General features: G+C 42.0%; 1 protein-coding gene across 9 annotated transcripts in view; it reads left to right on the top strand.

Annotated features, from left to right (window-relative positions):
• Positions 1 to 24,769, top strand: part of LOC147698863 (uncharacterized) — a 171,392-nt gene that overhangs the window by 115,048 nt on the left and 31,575 nt on the right. For 7 of the 9 annotated variants that reach the window (XM_086935472.1, XM_086935473.1, XM_086935476.1 and 4 more), the window contains 7 exons: positions 234 to 290; positions 2,831 to 2,887; positions 5,429 to 5,485; positions 8,027 to 8,083; positions 17,513 to 17,569; positions 20,750 to 20,806; positions 23,343 to 23,399. In XM_086935472.1, the coding sequence (XP_086791598.1) occupies positions 234 to 290; positions 2,831 to 2,887; positions 5,429 to 5,485; positions 8,027 to 8,083; positions 17,513 to 17,569; positions 20,750 to 20,806; positions 23,343 to 23,399 (399 nt within the window). The remainder of the gene's footprint in view (positions 1 to 233; positions 291 to 2,830; positions 2,888 to 5,428; positions 5,486 to 8,026; positions 8,084 to 17,512; positions 17,570 to 20,749; positions 20,807 to 23,342; positions 23,400 to 24,769) is intronic. The other 2 variants (XM_086935471.1, XM_086935475.1) reach the window with 2 other exon arrangements.

The following is a 24,769-nucleotide window of genomic DNA, read 5'->3' as shown; positions in this document are numbered from 1 at the left end:
GCACTGAGCAGGAGAGGATAAACTTGTTAAATCCTTACATTAGACTTTAATGGCTCCCAAGAGTTAGTCCCATGTTTTCTATTATTAGGAATTATAAATGTTAACTAAACACGAAGAAAAGAAAAAACGGCAGCTAGTGCACTAATCTTAGTCTTTGTTTCATTTTTAATTAGCTCGGTAAGGAATCCTTAAAAAACAGCTTAACGCTGCTCTTTCTCCTTTTTGTCTCTCAGGAAAAAGAGTTTCGGAAGATGATAAGGCTCACCGAGGGGAAGGGCAAAAACCTTCAGGTAAGGAGCTTGTGGGGACTCCAGACAGAGTATCAAGCTTTGAAGCTGGAGTTTCAGGTGGAATGCAGATTTTCTAGCAAGGGTGGGAAGAGAGAACCACTCTCTCCAAAAGAAAGAAGCCATGCAGGGCATCGTGGTTTGGGCGCAGTATTTGTACCGGGCTCCAGCAAGATGGCCACTGCTACTGCGTGACACCCAAAATCTCTAGATGTGGGTGGTGATTTCCTATGAATAATTATCTGGCCCGTACCCAAGAGGCTCCTAGATGTTTTAGGTCACTCACAGTCTAGTCCTATGCAAATGTCACATTTACACTAGCCTACGGCCAAATCAAAGATTATTTTTTCTTAAATATTTTTATTGAACAGGTATACACATTAAATAAGGCATGTATACAATTTATATCACAGTATTGAAACAAATAAACCATAGATATGTCTTAAAAACTGAAACAAGGAAAGTGCTAGTGCTTCACAGTACAAGTGCTGATGAATAAAAGTGCTTGTGCCTATATGTTCTAGCACCCAAATCCAAACATTCACATGAATGTGATTTCTTAGCTAACGCTGCAATCTTTACCTTTTGCTATAATGTCATGAATATGAGGGGAAAAATAGAGGTGGTAATTTCCTCAAAGACATATGATTCATTGTGTCCACACTCACCCAGCTAAAAAAGGCTTGCAAAAGTACTGCCAAATAGTTGTGTGCTTCCTATGACTCCCTACTCTCTTCGTGTATTCTTCTTCAAATTGTTAGTTATTAACATTTTAGTCCACCAGTTCTAAAGCGATGGAATCAGTTGTGTCCTCCAATTTTGTAATATTCAGGAGCAAGCTATTGTGAATAAGATTGAGACACAATTCTGTCCATATTGATTTAGATGCAGGGCCTTCTTGGAAGTCCCAAATAACACCAATCAATCAATCAATCAAGTCAACTTTATTCGGTTTTCATTTGACACTTTACAAACAATAAAAGCACAGTGTAAATTATCCTTTAAAACGTATTTAATAATCATAAAACAGTTAATTTGAAGCACCAATTCAAATGATAGTTCTAATTCATCACAATTATAGACAAAAATTGATAAAACTATTTACAGGATAAAAACTAAGTCATTACAGCCAGAAAAATTGTTATTATGCATAGGCCTAAAAGTACACTCTTATATAGGACATTATTCAAAGGTGCTTTCTATGTCTAATAGAGCTTTTAAAAAATTGTGTAATATTCCTCGTAACACAATCTGAGTCCATATACTGCAAAGCAAGGTTACCTGGGCGGCATTGTCTTAAGCCCCATAATTTAAAAATAGGTAAAATCCACTTTTTCCTATGCTCTTTGTAAAACTTACAGAACAATAAAACATGCATTGATGTTTGGGGTGATACTGCATCGCAAGGGCAATTAGGTAGCAATTTTTCCCAATCATTCATTGTCGGAAAGCTTACCAAGCGATGGAATATGTCGAATCTAAGGCGGGTCAGTACAAATCTATCGTACCCACTTAATGTATATGTTAAGTATGATTGGATGCTGACCACATCATTTGATTTATTTGCACCGTGGGCTTTTGTGCCTCAGAGGCTAATCTAATATCCTCCATATGGGTCATACATAACTTTTTGAAAGTTTTTCCTGGGATTGACCCAATCGATGTGGGGGTTTAATAAAACTCTGGTAGGCCTATAGCCATCAGAAAATCTTTTTATATATTTGAACCACCCAATCTTTAGTACTTTTTCTAGCTTAAAGCTGTCACTTAATATTTTCTGATTAAAGATTGTTTTTGGGGAGGTCCAAATCCGGTGTCATAATAGTACTGGTTGGATTTTTATTATATCAGCAATGTAAGGTAACCCTAGCTCGTTGTGGCATATGTTCGTTGAGGTGCCTTGTGGAACTGCCAGTAAATATCCTAAAAAGGCGCTTTCTACTTTCTGAATATCGTCTACATTGCAGAATCCCCAAACCACTGCCCCATAGGTCGCTGTACTAACTGATTTAGCTTGGTACATTTGAAGCATCTCTACTGGGGGTCTTTTACCTGATTTGTGTTAAAAATTCACTAGGGCCACTGCTGTTCTTATAAAAAGCAATTTCCTTACTTTGATCTCTTGATGCCATGTGTTCTTATTGTTAATTAGGATGCCTAGATACGGATAGGTGATTGTGGACTCCACAGCTCATTATAAAAGTTTTAGAAGTGTTTATTCTTAGACCTAGATCTTTCATAAACTCATTGTAACTATCTATTACGCGTGGTAAACCCAGTGGTGTCTGCGCCATAATTACAGCGTCGTCCGCACTGAGCAGGAGAGGATAAACTTGTTAAATCTTTACATTAGACTTTAATGGCTCCCAAGAGTTAGTCCCATGTTTTCTATTATTAGGAATTATAAATGTTAACTAAACACGAAGAAAAGAAAAAACGGCAGCTAGTGCACTAATCTTAGTCTTTGTTTCATTTTTAATTAGCTCGGTAAGGAATCCTTAAAAAACAGCTTAACGCTGCTCTTTCTCCTTTTTGTCTCCCAGGAAAAAGAGTTTCGGAAGATGATAAGGCTCACCGAGGGGAAGGGCAAAAACCTTCAGGTAAGGAGCTTGTGGGGACTCCAGACAGAGTATCAAGCTTTGAGGCTGGAGTTTCAGGTGGAATGCAGATTTTCAAGCAAGGGTGGGAAGAGAGAACCACTCTCTCCAAAAGAAAGAAGCCTTGCAGGGCATTGTGGTTTGGGCGCAGTATTTGTACCGGGCTCCAGCAAGATGGCCACTGCTACTGCGTGACACCCAAAATCTCTAGATGTGGGTGGTGATTTCCTATGAATAATTATCTGGCCCGTACCCAAGAGGCTCCTAGATGTTTTAGTTCACTCACAGTCTAGTCTTATGCAAATGTCACATTTACACTAGCCTATGGCCAAATCAAAGATTATTTTTTCTTAAATATTTTTATTGAACAGGTATACACATTAAATAAGGCATGTATACAATTTATATCACAGTATTGAAACAAATAAACCATAGATATGTCTTAAAAACTGAAACAAGGAAAGTGCTAGTGCTTCACAGTACAAGTGCTGATGAATAAAAGTGCTTGTGCCTATATGTTCTAGCACCCAAATCCAAACATTCACATGAATGTGATTTCTTAGCTAACGCTGCAATCTTTACCTTTTACTATAATGTCATGAATATGAGGGGAAAAAATAGAGGTGGTAATTTCCTCAAAGACATATGATTCATTGTGTCCACACTCACCCAGCTAAAAAAGGCTTGCAAAAGTACTGCCAAATAGTTGTGTGCTTCCTATGACTCCCTACTCTCTTCGTGTATTCTTCTTCAAATTGTTAGTTATTAACATTTTAGTCCACCAGTTCTAAAGCGATGGAATCAGTTGTGTCCTCCAATTTTGTAATATTCAGGAGCAAGCTATTGTGAATAAGATTGAGACACAATTCTGTCCATATTGATTTAGTTGCAGGGCCTTCTTGGAAGTCCCAAATAACACCAATCAATCAATCAATCAAGTCAACTTTATTCGGTTTTCATTTGACACTTTACAAACCATAAAAGCACAGTGTAAATCATCCTTTAAAACGTATTTAATAATCATAAAACAGTTAATTTGAAGCACCAATTCAAATGATTGTTCTAATTCATCACAATTATAGACTAAAATTGATAAAACTATTTACAGGATAAAAACTAAGTCATTACAGCCAGAAAAATTGTTATTATGCATAGGCCTAAAAGTACACTCTTATATAGGACATTATTCAAAGGTGCTTTCTATGTCTAATAGAGCTTTTAAAAAATTGTGTAATATTCCTCGTAACACAATCTGAGTCCATATACTGCAAAGCAAGGTTACCTGGGCGGCATTGTCTTAACCCCCATAATTTAAAAATAGGTAAAATCCACTTTTTCCTATGCTCTTTGTAAAACTTACAGAACAATAAAACATGCATTGATGTTTGGGGTGATACTGCATCGCAAGGGCTATTAGGTAGCAATTTTTCCCAATCATTCATTGTCGGAAAGCTTACCAAGCGATGGAATATGTCGAATCTAAGGCGGGTCAGTACAAATCTATCGTACCCACTTGATGTATATGTTAAGTATGATTGGATGCTGACCACATCATTTGATTTATTTGCACCGTGGGCTTTTGTGCCTCAGAGGCTAATCTAATATCCTCCATATGGGTCATACATAACTTTTTGAAAGTTTTTCCTGGGATTGACCCAATCGATGTGGGGGTTTAATAAAACTCTGGTAGGCCTATAGCCATCAGAAAATCTTTTTATATATTTGAACCACCCAATCTTTAGTACTTTTTCTAGCTTAAAGCTGTCACTTAATATTTTCTGATTAAAGATTGTTTTTGGGGAGGTCCAAATCCGGTGTCATAATAGTACTGGTTGGATTTTTATTATATCAGCAATGTAAGGTAACCCTAGCTCGTTGTGGCATATGTTCGTTGAGGTGCCTTGTGGAACTGCCAGTAAATATCCTAAAAAGGCGCTTTCCACTTTCTGAATATCGTCTACATTGCAGAATCCCCAAACCACTGCCCCATAGGTCGCTGTACTAACTGACTTAGCTTGGTACATTTGAAGCATCTCTACTGGGGGTCTTTTACCTGATTTGTGTTAAAAATTCACTAGGGCCACTGCTGTTCTTATAAAAAGCAATTTCCTTACTTTGATCTCTTGATGTCATGTGTTCTTATTGTTAATTAGGATGCCTAGATACGGATAGGTGATTGTGGACTCCACAGCTCATTATAAAAGTTTTAGAAGTGTTTATTCTTAGACCTAGATCTTTCATAAACTCAGTGTAACTATCTATTACGCGTGGTAAACCCAGTGGTGTCTGCGCCATAATTACAGCGTCGTCCGCACTGAGCAGGAGAGGATAAACTTGTTAAATCCTTACATTAGACTTTAATGGCTCCCAAGAGTTAGTCCCATGTTTTCTATTATTAGGAATTATAAATGTTAACTAAACACGAAGAAAAGAAAAAACGGCAGCTAGTGCACTAATCTTAGTCTTTGTTTCATTTTTAATTAGCTCGGTAAGGAATCCTTAAAAAACAGCTTAACGCTGCTCTTTCTCCTTTTTGTCTCTCAGGAAAAAGAGTTTCGGAAGATGATAAGGCTCACCGAGGGGAAGGGCAAAAACCTTCAGGTAAGGAGCTTGTGGGGACTCCAGACAGAGTATCAAGCTTTGAGGCTGGAGTTTCAGGTGGAATGCAGATTTTCAAGCAAGGGTGGGAAGAGAGAACCACTCTCTCCAAAAGAAAGAAGCCATGCAGGGCATCGTGGTTTGGGCGCAGTATTTGTACCGGGCTCCAGCAAGATGGCCACTGCTACTGCGTGACACCCAAAATCTCTAGATGTGGGTGGTGATTTCCTATGAATAATTATCTGGCCCGTACCCAAGAGGCTCCTAGATGTTTTAGTTCACTCACAGTCTAGTCTTATGCAAATGTCACATTTACACTAGCCTATGGCCAAATCAAAGATTATTTTTTCTTAAATATTTTTATTGAACAGGTATACACATTAAATAAGGCATGTATACAATTTATATCACAGTATTGAAACAAATAAACCATAGATATGTCTTAAAAACTGAAACAAGGAAAGTGCTAGTGCTTCACAGTACAAGTGCTGATGAATAAAAGTGCTTGTGCCTATATGTTCTAGCACCCAAATCCAAACATTCACATGAATGTGATTTCTTAGCTAACGCTGCAATCTTTACCTTTTACTATAATGTCATGAATATGAGGGGAAAAAATAGAGGTGGTAATTTCCTCAAAGACATATGATTCATTGTGTCCACACTCACCCAGCTAAAAAAGGCTTGCAAAAGTACTGCCAAATAGTTGTGTGCTTCCTATGACTCCCTACTCTCTTCGTGTATTCTTCTTCAAATTGTTAGTTATTAACATTTTAGTCCACCAGTTCTAAAGCGATGGAATCAGTTGTGTCCTCCAATTTTGTAATATTCAGGAGCAAGCTATTGTGAATAAGATTGAGACACAATTCTGTCCATATTGATTTAGTTGCAGGGCCTTCTTGGAAGTCCCAAATAACACCAATCAATCAATCAATCAAGTCAACTTTATTCGGTTTTCATTTGACACTTTACAAACCATAAAAGCACAGTGTAAATCATCCTTTAAAACGTATTTAATAATCATAAAACAGTTAATTTGAAGCACCAATTCAAATGATTGTTCTAATTCATCACAATTATAGACTAAAATTGATAAAACTATTTACAGGATAAAAACTAAGTCATTACAGCCAGAAAAATTGTTATTATGCATAGGCCTAAAAGTACACTCTTATATAGGACATTATTCAAAGGTGCTTTCTATGTCTAATAGAGCTTTTCAAAAATTGTGTAATATTCCTCGTAACACAATCTGAGTCCATATACTGCAAAGCAAGGTTACCTGGGCGGCATTGTCTTAACCCCCATAATTTAAAAATAGGTAAAATCCACTTTTTCCTATGCTCTTTGTAAAACTTACAGAACAATAAAACATGCATTGATGTTTGGGGTGATACTGCATCGCAAGGGCTATTAGGTAGCAATTTTTCCCAATCATTCATTGTCGGAAAGCTTACCAAGCGATGGAATATGTCGAATCTAAGGCGGGTCAGTACAAATCTATCGTACCCACTTGATGTATATGTTAAGTATGATTGGATGCTGACCACATCATTTGATTTATTTGCACCGTGGGCTTTTGTGCCTCAGAGGCTAATCTAATATCCTCCATATGGGTCATACATAACTTTTTGAAAGTTTTTCCTGGGATTGACCCAATCGATGTGGGGGTTTAATAAAACTCTGGTAGGCCTATAGCCATCAGAAAATCTTTTTATATATTTGAACCACCCAATCTTTAGTACTTTTTCTAGCTTAAAGCTGTCACTTAATATTTTCTGATTAAAGATTGTTTTTGGGGAGGTCCAAATCCGGTGTCATAATAGTACTGGTTGGATTTTTATTATATCAGCAATGTAAGGTAACCCTAGCTCGTTGTGGCATATGTTCGTTGAGGTGCCTTGTGGAACTGCCAGTAAATATCCTAAAAAGGCGCTTTCCACTTTCTGAATATCGACTACATTGCAGAATCCCCAAACCACTGCCCCATAGGTCGCTGTACTAACTGACTTAGCTTGGTACATTTGAAGCATCTCTACTCGGGGTCTTTTACCTGATTTGTGTTAAAAATTCACTAGGGCCACTGCTGTTCATATAAAAAGCAATTTCCTTACTTTGATCTCTTGATGTCATGTGTTCTTATTGTTAATTAGGATGCCTAGATACGGATAGGTGATTGTGGACTCCACAGCTCATTATAAAAGTTTTAGAAGGGTTTATTCTTAGACCTAGATCTTTCATAAACTCAGTGTAACTATCTATTACGCGTGGTAAACCCAGTGGTGTCTGCGCCATAATTACAGCGTCGTCCGCACTGAGCAGGAGAGGATAAACTTGTTAAATCCTTACATTAGACTTTAATGGCTCCCAAGAGTTAGTCCCATGTTTTCTATTATTAGGAATTATAAATGTTAACTAAACACGAAGAAAAGAAAAAACGGCAGCTAGTGCACTAATCTTAGTCTTTGTTTCATTTTTAATTAGCTCGGTAAGGAATCCTTAAAAAACAGCTTAACGCTGCTCTTTCTCCTTTTTGTCTCTCAGGAAAAAGAGTTTCGGAAGATGATAAGGCTCACCGAGGGGAAGGGCAAAAACCTTCAGGTAAGGAGCTTGTGGGGACTCCAGACAGAGTATCAAGCTTTGAGGCTGGAGTTTCAGGTGGAATGCAGATTTTCAAGCAAGGGTGGGAAGAGAGAACCACTCTCTCCAAAAGAAAGAAGCCATGCAGGGCATCGTGGTTTGGGCGCAGTATTTGTACCGGGCTCCAGCAAGATGGCCACTGCTACTGCGTGACACCCAAAATCTCTAGATGTGGGTGGTGATTTCCTATGAATAATTATCTGGCCCGTACCCAAGAGGCTCCTAGATGTTTTAGTTCACTCACAGTCTAGTCTTATGCAAATGTCACATTTACACTAGCCTATGGCCAAATCAAAGATTATTTTTTCTTAAATATTTTTATTGAACAGGTATACACATTAAATAAGGCATGTATACAATTTATATCACAGTATTGAAACAAATAAACCATAGATATGTCTTAAAAACTGAAACAAGGAAAGTGCTAGTGCTTCACAGTACAAGTGCTGATGAATAAAAGTGCTTGTGCCTATATGTTCTAGCACCCAAATCCAAACATTCACATGAATGTGATTTCTTAGCTAACGCTGCAATCTTTACCTTTTACTATAATGTCATGAATATGAGGGGAAAAAATAGAGGTGGTAATTTCCTCAAAGACATATGATTCATTGTGTCCACACTCACCCAGCTAAAAAAGGCTTGCAAAAGTACTGCCAAATAGTTGTGTGCTTCCTATGACTCCCTACTCTCTTCGTGTATTCTTCTTCAAATTGTTAGTTATTAACATTTTAGTCCACCAGTTCTAAAGCGATGGAATCAGTCGTGTCCTCCAATTTGGTAATATTCAGGAGCAAGCTATTGTGAATAAGATTGAGACACAATTCTGTCCATATTGATTTAGTTGCAGGGCCTTCTTGGAAGTCCCAAATAACACCAATCAATCAATCAATCAAGTCAACTTTATTCGGTTTTCATTTGACACTTTACAAACCATAAAAGCACAGTGTAAATCATCCTTTAAAACGTATTTAATAATCATAAAACAGTTAATTTGAAGCACCAATTCAAATGATTGTTCTAATTCATCACAATTATAGACTAAAATTGATAAAACTATTTACAGGATAAAAACTAAGTCATTACAGCCAGAAAAATTGTTATTACGCATAGGCCTAAAAGTACACTCTTATATAGGACATTATTCAAAGGTGCTTTCTATGTCTAATAGAGCTTTTCAAAAATTGTGTAATATTCCTCATAACACAATCTGAGTCCATATACTGCAAAGCAAGGTTACCTGGGCGGCATTGTCTTAACCCCCATAATTTAAAAATAGGTAAAATCCACTTTTTCCTATGCTCTTTGTAAAACTTACAGAACAATAAAACATGCATTGATGTTTGGGGTGATACTGCATCGCAAGGGCAATTAGGTAGCAATTTTTCCCAATCATTCATTGTCGGAAAGCTTACCAAGCAATGGAATATGTCGAATCTAAGGCGGGTCAGTACAAATCTATCGTACCCACTTGATGTATATGTTAAGTATGATTGGATGCTGACCACATCATTTGATTTATTTGCACCGTGGGCTTTTGTGCCTCGGAGGCTAATCTAATATCCTCCATATGGGTCATACATAACTTTTTGAAAGTTTTTCCTGGGATTGACCCAATCGATGTGGGGGTTTAATGGAAAGGGGCGACCGAATCGGTCCCCCCGAACTTATGGCCGAGTGCCTCGATCCCCCCGGGAAGCCATTTTGGGCGGGAGGCGCGTCTCAGCTGGTATGCCCGAAGCGGCGTAGCTGGGGCGCGCTCGTTCCCGCCCTAGAGTGGGCTGGCCTAGACACCGACGCAGCCAGCCACGCCCTCAGGGGCAGGCAGGGGCGGGTATACGCCCGCCCTGAAGACGGATAAAAAGGGACGCAAGACCAGAAGACATCCTCTTGTTCTTGTGCTCTGAAGCTGCACCTCCTCGCTGCACGTGAGCTCGGGACAGAACGAAGAGCCAATTTTGAGCGTTTTAATCTCTCTCTTTGTCTTTTAGATACTTCGTCGGAAGGATGCCCAAGAAAGGAGCAAAGAGAATGTCGACTGACCAGTTGGTTCGGGCACTCATGAAGGACATGTCCGAAATTAAGAAGCGGTTGGCGGAGCGAGACGGCGAGGAGGGATCGGGGCGTCCACCGGCCGGAGGGAAGCCAAAGAGGCCGAGAAGGGGGCCGGTCGGGGGAGACGTCCCGGTTCCCTGTTCCCCGCTCGAGGCGCCAGCCCCGGTACCGGCCTCGGTACCGGATGAGGGGAATCCGATTCCCGTGATAGTTACCCCGACGTCTGCCGGAGATATGCCTCCCGAGTTGGCGGCACAGTTAGCAGCATGGTTGGGGGACAGTAATGGGGGCGCCATGGCTACCGAAGCGCAAGCTCTCATAAAGCAGTTGCGCGAGAAACGTGATACAGCCAAGGTGCCCGCGCCGGATGCGGCGATAGACAAGCCACGAGGGACGGAAGCAGCGTCCGGTGCAGGTAAGCGGCTATTGCCGATTGCAAGGGATGAGTCAACACCCTCTCGTAGAGAAAGATTGGGGCAACATGTTCCTTTGCCAATAAAGGAAAAGATTTGGGCGGGGGAATACGTTAACATTTTCTCCCTGCTCGTTGATCACTATGAGGTCGAAACTGTTAAGGGTCAAAAGGATCTGATGCATCCGAGTGTTTGGCGCGCAAAAATGGCCGCCTTTAAAGTGAATGAAAATATTGGTAACTGGGGTAATGCTTGGGGAATTTTCACGGCAATTTTGGGGGAACGGAGGCCTGATTTGCTCCCTGAATTTCCAGTATATCAGTCACGAATTATGGGGTACTCGACATCACACCAAGGTAACCAATGGTTCTGTTATGACAACCTTTTCAGGAAAGCGATGGAACATAACAAAAGTTTAACCTGGGACTGTTACGATTCTTTAACATGGAATAAGATGAAAGAGTCGGGAATGTTGAAAGTGCCATTGGTAGGGAGTGCTGTTAGTGAGTCCTCCCGCCAAAATGGGGGGACGCCCTTTCGGTCGGGTACGGGTACAGACGATTACCCGAGACCCGCCGGCAATACAGGGAAGAGGGGGTTCTGTTTCAATTTCAACAGAAGCAAATGTACTAGGCCCCCGGGGTCTTGTAAGTTCAAACACGAATGTAGTGGTTGTGGGGCACCCCATCCTGAGTCCTCGTGCAGAGCCAAATCGGGTGAAAATGGGGGTAGAGGAGGCGCTAAACAGGTCTAATATAGTCCGAGGGGCGCCTTTACCAACCCCGATTGATACCCTGGCGATGATTCCCTGGCTCAGCGAATACCCAGATCGTACTTCTGCTGGGGTGCTACGAAACGGTTTTTCATATGGTTTCCGCATCCCGGTGGGTAGCTTTCAGGGTGTCGGGTCGTGCAAAAATCAACTTTCCGTCTTGCAGCATACTACTGTAGTACAGGATAAGATCCGGAAAGAGGTTACCCGAGGTCGGGTTGCCGGCCCGTTTCCTGTCCCCCCGGTACCGAACTTTGTTTGTTCTCCTTTAGGGGTGGTCCCCAAGAAGGACCTGGGTGAGTTTCGATTGATTCACAATTTATCAGCCCCTCATGGCCTTTCTGTAAACGATGCAATTAATCCAGAAATGTGTTCGGTGCGGTACGCATCATTCGATGAGGCCGTAGCCATTTTGAATCGCCTGGGGCCCGGGACGCTGATGGCGAAATCAGATATCGAGTCAGCGTTCCGTTTGCTCCCGGTATACCCGGATGATCAACGTTTGTTGGGATTCACGTTTCAAGGTTTGTATTACATGGACAGGTGTATGCCAATGGGGTGCTCGATATCTTGTGCTTATTTCGAGAAATTCAGTAGTTTTCTGCAATGGGTTTACACGAAGAAAACAGGTTTTCGGAATGTGATGCATTACCTCGATGATTTTCTGTTCCTTGGGGCCGCTGGGGATGATGAATGTGCCCGGGCCTTGACTGAATTTTGTGTTTTAATGAATCAATTTGGCGTGCCGTTGGCACCAGGTAAAACTGTGGGTCCCACGACTTGCCTCGAGTTCCTCGGGATCGAGTTGGACTCTAGTGAGGGTTGTTTTCGTTTACCAGCTTCCAAAGTATCGAAATTCAAGACAGCCCTGCAAATGTGTATCACTGCATCTAAAGTTACGCTGCATCAATTGCAGCAATTGGTGGGGAAGTTGAATTTTGCCTTAAGGGTGATCCCGATGGCCCGCCCCTTCTCCCGTTCGATTGCACAGGCGATGGTCGGCCTAAAAGAGGGTCACCATCGCACGAGGTTATCGGCCGAGGTCCGCCAAGACATGCGTATTTGGTTAGCATTCCTGGCGGATTTCAATGGTCGAGTCGTCTGGAACAAACCGGCCTTGTCCTCTGAAGAGCTGGGTCTATGGACGGATGCAGCGGGAAGCATGGGTTTCGGCGCCATCTTCGGCACAAAATGGTCGGCACAAAAGTGGCCAACATGGTGGCACGATGAGGGGCTGACGAGTAATATTGCTTTCCTTGAGCTGTTTCCTATTTTGGTGGCCCTCAGATCCTGGCCCGATGGTTTCAAAAATCATTCTGTCATATTTTGGTCTGACAATATGACCGTTGTAGAATGCATTAATAGTCAGGCAGCACGTTGTAAAATGATTTTGAGGCTGCTTAAAGAAATTGTCTTACTGTGTATGCAACTGAACGTGGTATTCAGAGCAAAACATGTCCCGGGGGTGATGAATCAGGCTGCTGATGCACTGTCTCGTTTTCAAATGCAGGCTTTCTCGGGTTTCCTTCCCTCAGCGGACCCCGAGCCAGCACCTTTTCCCGAAGCTCTCTGGTCTCTCGGTGCCCCGAACTTCGTTACCTCGTGGGAGAGAGTCTAGCACCAAGGACGAGGAAGGCATACGAAGGGGCGTTTCGGGCTTATTTGGCCTTTTTGGGGACTGAGAGAGGGGGACTTTGGGGGCATGAGGATTGGGTAGTACATTTTCTGATGTCCTTGCGTAAGGCTGGGAAGTCGGTGGCTACAGCCCAGAGGCATCGTGCTGCCATCTCCTTTGTTGCCAGGGCTCATAATATCCAGGACCCGACAGCGTCTTTTGCTGTACAGAAAGCGCTGCGTGGGTGGCAACGCCTTGAGGGTCGCAGAGTAGATGAGAGGCGCCCGATAGGTCTGGATAGGTTGTCCCAGTTGCTGGCCACACTCCCCGACATATGCTCGTCTCAGTTCGAGGCCTGTTTGTTCCGAGCCGCCTTTACGCTTGCATTTCACGGGGCTATGAGGATAAGTGAGCTGGTGGCAAGGAGCAAGCGGGATGTGGCGGGGGGTTTGTGCCGGGAACACGTTCAGATCAGGGGTGAGACTATGACGGTATCCTTTGTCAAGTCGAAAACCGATCAAAATGGGGTGGGAGACTGCATAGTCATTCGCAGGATTCCAGGGTCCTCCATGTGTCCGGTGAGGTGTTTAGAGGATTACCTAGCACAAAGGGTGGCATCATGGGGGGGGACAATGTTGAGACACGCGGACGCCACCCCACTGACAAAGTTTCAGTTTCAGCGGGTGCTCGCGATGTCAATTGCCGCAGCAGGCTTGGACCCAGGTGAGTTTGGGACCCACTCCTTTCGGATAGGGGCTGCCACCGAAGCTGCAGCCAGGGGTCTTAATGTGGAACAAGTAAAACAAGTGGGGCGTTGGTCCTCCAATTGTTATAAGAGGTATGTGCGGTTGCACATGTTGTGAAGCTGTAACAATGTACTCACGCTTCTTGTCTTTTGTTTGGTTTTCAGTTACGCAAGCCTTCGAGGCGGGGCGGACTATGCAGTCGACCCAACACCGGGCCAGCGGTCAGACATCACCGGCTGTGAGAAAGGAGGTGTGGGTCGTGGGCCACTCATACGTGAGGCGTGCCGCAGACGTATTCAAAGCAGGTGACATGATTCACGTAGCTGGGGAATACGGGTACAGGATGTCCTTCTACGGAAGGGGCGGTCTCTGTATTGACCAGTTTCAAGCTTACTTTGAGGGTTTGTTAGGGCGGATGAGGTCACCGCCGTCAATAGTCATAGTACATTTAGGGGGCAATGATTTGGTCACCACCGGTAGACGACTTCTCCTGGAGGCAATGCTTTCCACCGTAAGTTGGTTGGCGAGGAGAGTTCCGGGGTGCATAATTGCGTGGTCTCATATGATCCCACGAAAAGTGTGGCGGGGGGCTATTTCGATCCCTGCTTTGAACCATTCTGTTAGGAAACTTAATAACAAAATGAGTAGGTTGTTCCGTTCCAGGACATTGCATTCTGTCTCGCACGGTTGTATTAATGATGACAGTATGTATATGGGGGATGGTGTGCATTTGTCTCGGGTGGGAAATGAGTTACTCATAGGAGACTTCTTAGCATGGTTAAAAACGTTGGAACATGACCTTTAGCTAGGAGTTGGTGGGGGGCCCGGATAGCCGGTCAACTATCCGGGCCTGTGGCGGTAAGGTCATGATCGGTGAGCACTAATTAGTAGATCCCTATGAGTGGGCGTCACCCAACACGGATGGGAGCGCTCGGGAGAGGTGGCCATTGGCCCCTCAATGGGGAGGCGGTCCCTTCTAAGGATGGGTCGCCGGAAGTAAAGGAAAGGCGGTCAAGGCCCCTTCCTTTGTAGGAGGGGTTACAGCCCCCTCCTGGGGAATTTCCCGGGGCCAGTGACATCTGCGACGGCAGATGCGGTAAGTTGTGTGGGGTTGGGATAAGGGCCACGATACCTTCTAGATACCTCACACGAGTATTCGAACGACCTTTAACTGGCGTCGAGTTTTAGGTGCCCCCGTCAAGTCAAGGGAAATTGGTAGTAGTTGCACTTGAGGTACGCCTCCGTGCTGTCGCCCATCCCAAGTGGGAGGGGTAAGTCCGGTTAGGGATCTTGACACCGGTTATGACCTTGCTGTTGGCCCTTAAACGTTAGGTTGTACAATTTCAATATGTCAAGAAATGTTTTGTAGGTTGCTAGTTCGGCTAGGAGAACCTCTGTATTAGAGAATCTGTTAAGGTTAGCCAAACATCGCAATATGGTAATGAAATTGTACATAACATGAAACGTTTAATGTTTTAATTTTTGTTTTAATAAATACGGCCGGGATGGTCACTCCATCCCACTTCCAAAAACTTCAAGAACTGTTTCCGGTTTCACTCCTTTCGGGGATTGTGTTGAGAGGGGGTGGCGGGTATCTCGGCTATATGGAAAGGGGCGACCGAATCGGTCCCCCCGAACTTATGGCCGAGTGCCTCGATCCCCCCGGGAAGCCATTTTGGGCGGGAGGCGCGTCTCAGCTGGTATGCCCGAAGCGGCGTAGCTGGGGCGCGCTCGTTCCCGCCCTAGAGTGGGCTGGCCTAGACACCGACGCAGCCAGCCACGCCCTCAGGGGCAGGCAGGGGCGGGTATACGCCCGCCCTGAAGACGGATAAAAAGGGACGCAAGACCAGAAGACATCCTCTTGTTCTTGTGCTCTGAAGCTGCACCTCCTCGCTGCACGTGAGCTCGGGACAGAACGAAGAGCCAATTTTGACCCACCCACCAGCCCCTGAAGACAGCCAGTTGTGTATAATAAAGTTGATTAATTTTGTTTTTGTTTTCGTTTCCAGGTTGTAGTGCCATGTTGATTTTGAGTTAATAAAGAATGTTCGTTTTGAGTATGTTTGCCATTAAAGATATTCAGTTAGTGTCGAATTTTGATGTATGCTCTTTCGGTCATAGTGGCCAATGTATTCTTAGGTTAATTTGCACTGTCGTATTTATTTTGGTAGGCGGTAAGGTCATGATCGGTGAGCACTAATTAGTAGATCCCTATGAGTGGGCGTCACCCAACACGGATGGGAGCGCTCGGGAGAGGTGGCCATTGGCCCCTCAATGGGGAGGCGGTCCCTTCTAAGGATGGGTCGCCGGAAGTAAAGGAAAGGCGGTCAAGGCCCCTTCCTTTGTAGGAGGGGTTACAGCCCCCTCCTGGGGAATTTCCCGGGGCCAGTGACATCTGCGACGGCAGATGCGGTAAGTTGTGTGGGGTTGGGATAAGGGCCACGATACCTTCTAGATACCTCACACGAGTATTCGAACGACCTTTAACTGGCGTCGAGTTTTAGGTGCCCCCGTCAAGTCAAGGGAAATTGGTAGTAGTTGCACTTGAGGTACGCCTCCGTGCTGTCGCCCATCCCAAGTGGGAGGGGTAAGTCCGGTTAGGGATCTTGACACCGGTTATGACCTTGCTGTTGGCCCTTAAACGTTAGGTTGTACAATTTCAATATGTCAAGAAATGTTTTGTAGGTTGCTAGTTCGGCTAGGAGAACCTCTGTATTAGAGAATCTGTTAAGGTTAGCCAAACATCGCAATATGGTAATGAAATTGTACATAACATGAAACGTTTAATGTTTTAATTTTTGTTTTAATAAATACGGCCGGGATGGTCACTCCATCCCACTTCCAAAAACTTCAAGAACTGTTTCCGGTTTCACTCCTTTCGGGGATTGTGTTGAGAGGGGGTGGCGGGTATCTCGGCTATATAAAACTCTGGTAGGCCTATAGCCATCAGAAAATCTTTTTATATATTTGAACCACCCAATCTTTAGTACTTTTTCTAGCTTAAAGCTGTCACTTAATATTTTCTGATTAAAGATTGTTTTTGGGGAGGTCCAAATCCGGTGTCATAATAGTACTGGTTGGATTTTTATTATATCAGCAATGTAAGGTAACCCTAGCTCGTTGTGGCATATGTTCGTTGAGGTGCCTTGTGGAACTGCCAGTAAATATCCTAAAAAGGCGCTTTCCACTTTCTGAATATCGTCTACATTGCAGAATCCCCAAACCACTGCCCCATAGGTCGCTGTACTAACTGACTTAGCTTGGTACATTTGAAGCATCTCTACTGGGGGTCTTTTACCTGATTTGTGTTAAAAATTCACTAGGGCCACTGCTGTTCTTATAAAAAGCAATTTCCTTACTTTAATCTCTTGATGTCATGTGTTCTTATTGTTAATTAGGATGCCTAGATACGGATAGGTGATTGTGGACTCCACAGCTCATTATAAAAGTTTTAGAAGTGTTTATTCTTAGACCTAGATCTTTCATAAACTCAGTGTAACTATCTATTACGCGTGGTAAACCCAGTGGTGTCTGCGCCATAATTACAGCGTCGTCCGCACTGAGCAGGAGAGGATAAACTTGTTAAATCCTTACATTAGACTTTAATGGCTCCCAAGAGTTAGTCCCATGTTTTCTATTATTAGGAATTATAAATGTTAACTAAACACGAAGAAAAGAAAAAACGGCAGCTAGTGCACTAATCTTAGTCTTTGTTTCATTTTTAATTAGCTCGGTAAGGAATCCTTAAAAAACAGCTTAACGCTGCTCTTTCTCCTTTTTGTCTCTCAGGAAAAAGAGTTTCGGAAGATGATAAGGCTCACCGAGGGGAAGGGCAAAAACCTTCAGGTAAGGAGCTTGTGGGGACTCCAGACAGAGTATCAAGCTTTGAGGCTGGAGTTTCAGGTGGAATGCAGATTTTCAAGCAAGGGTGGGAAGAGAGAACCACTCTCTCCAAAAGAAAGAAGCCATGCAGGGCATCGTGGTTTGGGCGCAGTATTTGTACCGGGCTCCAGCAAGATGGCCACTGCTACTGCGTGACACCCAAAATCTCTAGATGTGGGTGGTGATTTCCTATGAATAATTATCTGGCCCGTACCCAAGAGGCTCCTAGATGTTTTAGTTCACTCACAGTCTAGTCTTATGCAAATGTCACATTTACACTAGCCTATGGCCAAATCAAAGATTATTTTTTCTTAAATATTTTTATTGAACAGGTATACACATTAAATAAGGCATGTATACAATTTATATCACAGTATTGAAACAAATAAACCATAGATATGTCTTAAAAACTGAAACAAGGAAAGTGCTAGTGCTTCACAGTACAAGTGCTGATGAATAAAAGTGCTTGTGCCTATATGTTCTAGCACCCAAATCCAAACATTCACATGAATGTGATTTCTTAGCTAACGCTGCAATCTTTACCTTTTACTATAATGTCATGAATATGAGGGGAAAAAATAGAGGTGGTAATTTCCTCAAAGACATATGATTCATTGTGTCCACACTCACCCAGCTAAAAAAGGCTTGCAAAAGTACTGCCAAATAGTTGTGTGCTTCCTATGACTCCCTACTCTCTTCGTGTATTCTTCTTCAAATTGTTAGTTATTAACATTTTAGTCCACCAGTTCTAAAGCGATGGAATCAGTCGTGTCCTCCAATTTTGTAATATTCAGGAGCAAGCTATTGTGAATAAGATTGAGACACAATTCTGTCCATATTGATTTAGTTGCAGGGCCTTCTTGGAAGTCCCAAATAACACCAATCAATCAATCAATCAAGTCAACTTTATTCGGTTTTCATTTGACACTTTACAAACCATAAAAGCACAGTGTAAATCATCCTTTAAAACGTATTTAATAATCATAAAACAGTTAATTTGAAGCACCAATTCAAATGATTGTTCTAATTCATCACAATTATAGACTAAAATTGATAAAACTATTTACAGGATAAAAACTAAGGGGCCGATTAGGATGGAGGATTTTCCGCCTCCTCCGGGCCGGCGGAAGCCACCTCCGGCCCGGAGGAGGCGGAAAATCCTCTGCGGAGTCACCAAAGACCCACCGCCAAATTAGGATGGCTGGTGGGTCTGGAATTCCGTCCGCCGCTTTTCCGCCGCGGTCGGCTTCCGACCGCGGCGGAAAAGCTATAACATGGCAGGCGGTGTCTATGAGACACCGTCCGCCATATTATGATGTTTGAGTAAAACTGCTTTTCCACGGCGGCTTTTCCGCCATGGAAAAGCATACGGACATTCACTTTGGGGGCCCGTTGCGGGCCCCCTGGGTGAATGGGGGGTGGGGGGTGCACATGGGGAGTACCTATGGTACCCCCCTGCATTTGCGTGCACAAAGCGGCAGGCACCGTGCGGTCCCTGCCGCTTTGTGCATGTAAATGTAACACATGCTTTTTTAACATTGCGGCGGGTGCAGCTTGAAGCTGCACCCGCCGCAATGTTAAATATAGAGGATGTGACCGCCACCCTGGCGGTCACATCCTAATCAGGACGGAGGGAACGCCGCAGCCCCTGCGGACGTTCCCTCCTCCTCAAGGGTGGCGGACGGACGCAAGTCCGTCCGCCATCCTAATCGGCCCCTAAGTCATTACAGCCAGAAAAATTGTTATTACGCATAGGCCTAAAAGTACACTCTTATATAGGACATTATTCAAAGGTGCTTTCTATGTCTAATAGAGCTTTTCAAAAATTGTGTAATATTCCTCATAACACAATCTGAGTCCATATACTGCAAAGCAAGGTTACCTGGGCGGCATTGTCTTAACCCCCATAATTTAAAAATAGGTAAAATCCACTTTTTCCTATGCTCTTTGTAAAACTTACAGAACAATAAAACATGCATTGATGTTTGGGGTGATACTGCATCGCAAGGGCAATTAGGTAGCAATTTTTCCCAATCATTCATTGTCGGAAAGCTTACCAAGCAATGGAATATGTCGAATCTAAGGCGGGTCAGTACAAATCTATCGTACCCACTTGATGTATATGTTAAGTATGATTGGATGCTGACCACATCATTTGATTTATTTGCACCGTGGGCTTTTGTGCCTCAGAGGCTAATCTAATATCCTCCATATGGGTCATACATAACTTTTTGAAAGTTTTTCCTGGGATTGACCCAATCGATGTGGGGGTTTAATAAAACTCTGGTAGGCCTATAGCCATCAGAAAATCTTTTTATATATTTGAACCACCCAATCTTTAGTACTTTTTCTAGCTTAAAGCTGTCACTTAATATTTTCTGATTAAAGATTGTTTTTGGGGAGGTCCAAATCCGGTGTCATAATAGTACTGGTTGGATTTTTATTATATCAGCAATGTAAGGTAACCCTAGCTCGTTGTGGCATATGTTCGTTGAGGTGCCTTGTGGAACTGCCAGTAAATATCCTAAAAAGGCGCTTTCCACTTTCTGAATATCGTCTACATTGCAGAATCCCCAAACCACTGCCCCATAGGTCGCTGTACTAACTGACTTAGCTTGGTACATTTGAAGCATCTCTACTGGGGGTCTTTTACCTGATTTGTGTTAAAAATTCACTAGGGCCACTGCTGTTCTTATAAAAAGCAATTTCCTTACTTTAATCTCTTGATGTCATGTGTTCTTATTGTTAATTAGGATGCCTAGATACGGATAGGTGATTGTGGACTCCACAGCTCATTATAAAAGTTTTAGAAGTGTTTATTCTTAGACCTAGATCTTTCATAAACTCAGTGTAACTATCTATTACGCGTGGTAAACCCAGTGGTGTCTGCGCCATAATTACAGCGTCGTCCGCACTGAGCAGGAGAGGATAAACTTGTTAAATCCTTACATTAGACTTTAATGGCTCCCAAGAGTTAGTCCCATGTTTTCTATTATTAGGAATTATAAATGTTAACTAAACACGAAGAAAAGAAAAAACGGCAGCTAGTGCACTAATCTTAGTCTTTGTTTCATTTTTAATTAGCTCGGTAAGGAATCCTTAAAAAACAGCTTAACGCTGCTCTTTCTCCTTTTTGTCTCTCAGGAAAAAGAGTTTCGGAAGATGATAAGGCTCACCGAGGGGAAGGGCAAAAACCTTCAGGTAAGGAGCTTGTGGGGACTCCAGACAGAGTATCAAGCTTTGAGGCTGGAGTTTCAGGTGGAATGCAGATTTTCAAGCAAGGGTGGGAAGAGAGAACCACTTTCTCCAAAAGAAAGAAGCCATGCAGGGCATCGTGGTTTGGGCGCAGTATTTGTACCGGGCTCCAGCAAGATGGCCACTGCTACTGCGTGACACCCAAAATCTCTAGATGTGGGTGGTGATTTCCTATGAATAATTATCTGGCCCGTACCCAAGAGGCTCCTAGATGTTTTAGTTCACTCACAGTCTAGTCTTATGCAAATGTCACATTTACACTAGCCTATGGCCAAATCAAAGATTATTTTTTCTTAAATATTTTTATTGAACAGGTATACACATTAAATAAGGCATGTATACAATTTATATCACAGTATTGAAACAAATAAACCATAGATATGTCTTAAAAACCGAAACAAGGAAAGTGCTAGTGCTTCACAGTACAAGTGCTGATGAATAAAAGTGCTTGTGCCTATATGTTCTAGCACCCAAATCCAAACATTCACATGAATGTGATTTCTTAGCTAACGCTGCAATCTTTACCTTTTACTATAATGTCATGAATATGAGGGGAAAAAATAGAGGTGATAATTTCCTCAAAGACATATGATTCATTATGTCCACACTCACCCAGCTAAAAAAGGCTTGCAAAAGTACTGCCAAATAGTTGTGTGCTTCCTATGACTCCCTACTCTCTTCGTGTATTCTTCTTCAAATTGTTAGTTATTAACATTTTAGTCCACCAGTTCTAAAGCGATGGAATCAGTTGTGTCCTCCAATTTTGTAATATTCAGGAGCAAGCTATTGTGAATAAGATTGAGACACAATTCTGTCCATATTGATTTAGTTGCAGGGCCTTCTTGGAAGTCCCAAATAACACCAATCAATCAATCAAGTCAACTTTATTCGGTTTTCATTTGACACTTTACACACCATAAAAGCACAGTGTAAATCATCCTTTAAAACGTATTTAATAATCATAAAACAGTTAATTTGAAGCACCAATTCAAATGATTGTTCTAATTCATCACAATTATAGACTAAAATTGATAAAACTATTAACAGGATAAAAACTAAGTCATAACAGCCAGAAAAATTGTTATTACGCATAGGCCTAAAAGTACACTCTTATATAGGACATTATTCAAAGGTGCTTTCTATGTCTAATAGAGCTTTTCAAAAATTGTGTAATATTCCTCGTAACACAATCTGAGTCCATATACTGCAAAGCAAGGTTACCTGGGCGGCATTGTCTTAACCCCCATAATTTAAAAATAGGTAAAATCCACTTTTTCCTATGCTCTTTGTAAAACTTACAGAACAATAAAACATGCATTGATGTCTGGGGTGATACTGCATCGCAAGGGCAATTAGGTAGCAATTTTTCCCAATCATTCATTGTCGGAAAGGTTACCAAGCGATGGAATATGTCGAATCTAAGGCGGGTCAGTACAAATCTATCGTACCCACTTGATGTATATGTTAAGTATGATTGGATGCTGACCACATCATTTGATTTATTTGCACCGTGGGCTTTTGTGCCTCAGAGGCTAATCTAATATCCTCCATATGGGTCATACATAACTTTTTGAAAGTTTTTCCTGGGATTGACCCAATCGATGTGGGGGTTTAATAAAACTCTGGTAGGCCTATAGCCATCAGAAAATCTTTTATATATTTGAACCACCCAATCTTTAGTACTTTTTCTAGCTTAAAGCTGTCACTTAATATTTTCTGATTAAAGATTGTTTTTGGGGAGGTCCAAATCCGGTGTCATAATAGTCCTGGTTGGATTTTTATTATATCAGCAATGTAAGGTAACCCTAGCTCGTTGTGGCATATGTTCGTTGAGGTGCCTTGTGGAACTGCCAGTAAATATCCTAAAAAGGCGCTTTCCACTTTCTGAATATCGTCTACATTGCAGAATCCCCAAACCACTGCCCCATAGGTCGCTGTACTAACTGACTTAGCTTGGTACATTTGAAGCATCTCTACTGGGGGTCTTTTACCTGATTTGTGTTAAAAATTCACTAGGGCCACTGCTGTTCTTATAAAAAGCAATTTCCTCACTTTGATCTCTTGATGTCATGTTTTCTTATTGTTAATTAGGATGCCTAGATACGGATAGGTGATTGTCGACTCCACAGCTCATTATAAAAGTTTTAGAAGTGTTTATTCTTAGACTTAGATCTTTCATAAACTCATTGTAACTATCTATTACGCGTGGTAAACCCAGTGGTGTCTGCGCCATAATTACAGAGTCGTCCGCACTGAGCAGGAGAGGATAAACTTGTTAAATCCTTACATTAGACTTTAATGGCTCCCAAGAGTTAGTCCCATGTTTTCTATTATTAGGAATTATAAATGTTAACTAAACACGAAGAAAAGAAAAAACGGCAGCTAGTGCACTAATCTTAGTCTTTGTTTCATTTTTAATTAGCTCGGTAAGGAATCCTTAAAAAACAGCTTAACGCTGCTCTTTCTCCTTTTTGTCTCTCAGGAAAAAGAGTTTCGGAAGATGATAAGGCTCACCAAGGGGAAGGGCAAAAACCTTCAGGTAAGGGGCTTGTGGGGACTCCAGACAGAGTATCAAGCTTTGAGGCTGGAGTTTCAGGTGGAATGCAGATTTTCAAGCAAGGGTGGGAAGAGAGAACCACTCTCTCCAAAAGAAAGAAGCCATGCAGGGCATCGTGGTTTGGGCGCAGTATTTGTACCGGGCTCCAGCAAGATGGCCACTGCTACTGCGTGACACCCAAAATCTCTAGATGTGGGTGGTGATTTCCTATGAATAATTATCTGGCCCGTACCCAAGAGGCTCCTAGATGTTTTAGTTCACTCACAGTCTAGTCTTATGCAAATGTCACATTTACACTAGCCTATGGCCAAATCAAAGATTATTTTTTCTTAAATATTTTTATTGAACAGGTATACACATTAAATAAGGCATGTATACAATTTATATCACAGTATTGAAACAAATAAACCATAGATATGTCTTAAAAACTGAAACAAGGAAAGTGCTAGTGCTTCACAGTACAAGTGCTGATGAATAAAAGTGCTTGTGCCTGTATGTTCTAGCACCCAAATCCAAACATTCACATGAATGTGATTTCTTAGCTAACGCTGCAATCTTTACCTTTTACTATAATGTCATGAATATGAGGGGAAAAAATAGAGGTGGTAATTTCCTCAAAGACATATGATTCATTGTGTCCACACTCACCCAGCTAAAAAAGGCTTGCAAAAGTACTGCCAAATAGTTGTGTGCTTCCTATGACTCCCTACTCTCTTCGTGTATTCTTCTTCAAATTGTTAGTTATTAACATTTTAGTCCACCAGTTCTAAAGCGATGGAATCAGTTGTGTCCTCCAATTTTGTAATATTCAGGAGCAAGCTATTGTGAATAAGATTGAGACATAATTCTGTCCATATTGATTTAGTTGCAGGGCCTTCTTGGAAGTCCCAAATAACACCAATCAATCAATCAAGTCAACTTTATTCGGTTTTCATTTGACACTTTACAAACCATAAAAGCACAGTGTAAATCATCCTTTAAAACGTATTTAATAATCATAAAACAGTTAATTTGAAGCACCAATTCAAATGATTGTTCTAATTCATCACAATTATAGACTAAAATTGATAAAACTATTAACAGGATAAAAACTAAGTCATTACAGCCAGAAAAATTGTTATTACGCATAGGCCTAAAAGTACACTCTTATATAGGACATTATTCAAAGGTGCTTTCTATGTCTAATAGAGCTTTTCAAAAATTGTGTAATATTCCTCGTAACACAATCTGAGTCCATATACTGCAAAGCAAGGTTACCAGGGCGGCATTGTCTTAACCCCCATAATTTAAAAATAGGTAAAATCCACTTTTTCCTATGCTCTTTGTAAAACTTACAGAACAATAAAACATGC

Source organism: Lissotriton vulgaris, chromosome 8 (assembly GCF_964263255.1).
Source record: "Lissotriton vulgaris chromosome 8, aLisVul1.2, whole genome shotgun sequence".
Classification (NCBI taxonomy): Eukaryota; Metazoa; Chordata; class Amphibia; order Caudata; family Salamandridae; genus Lissotriton; species Lissotriton vulgaris.
This window is presented reverse-complemented; position numbering and strand designations above follow the sequence as displayed.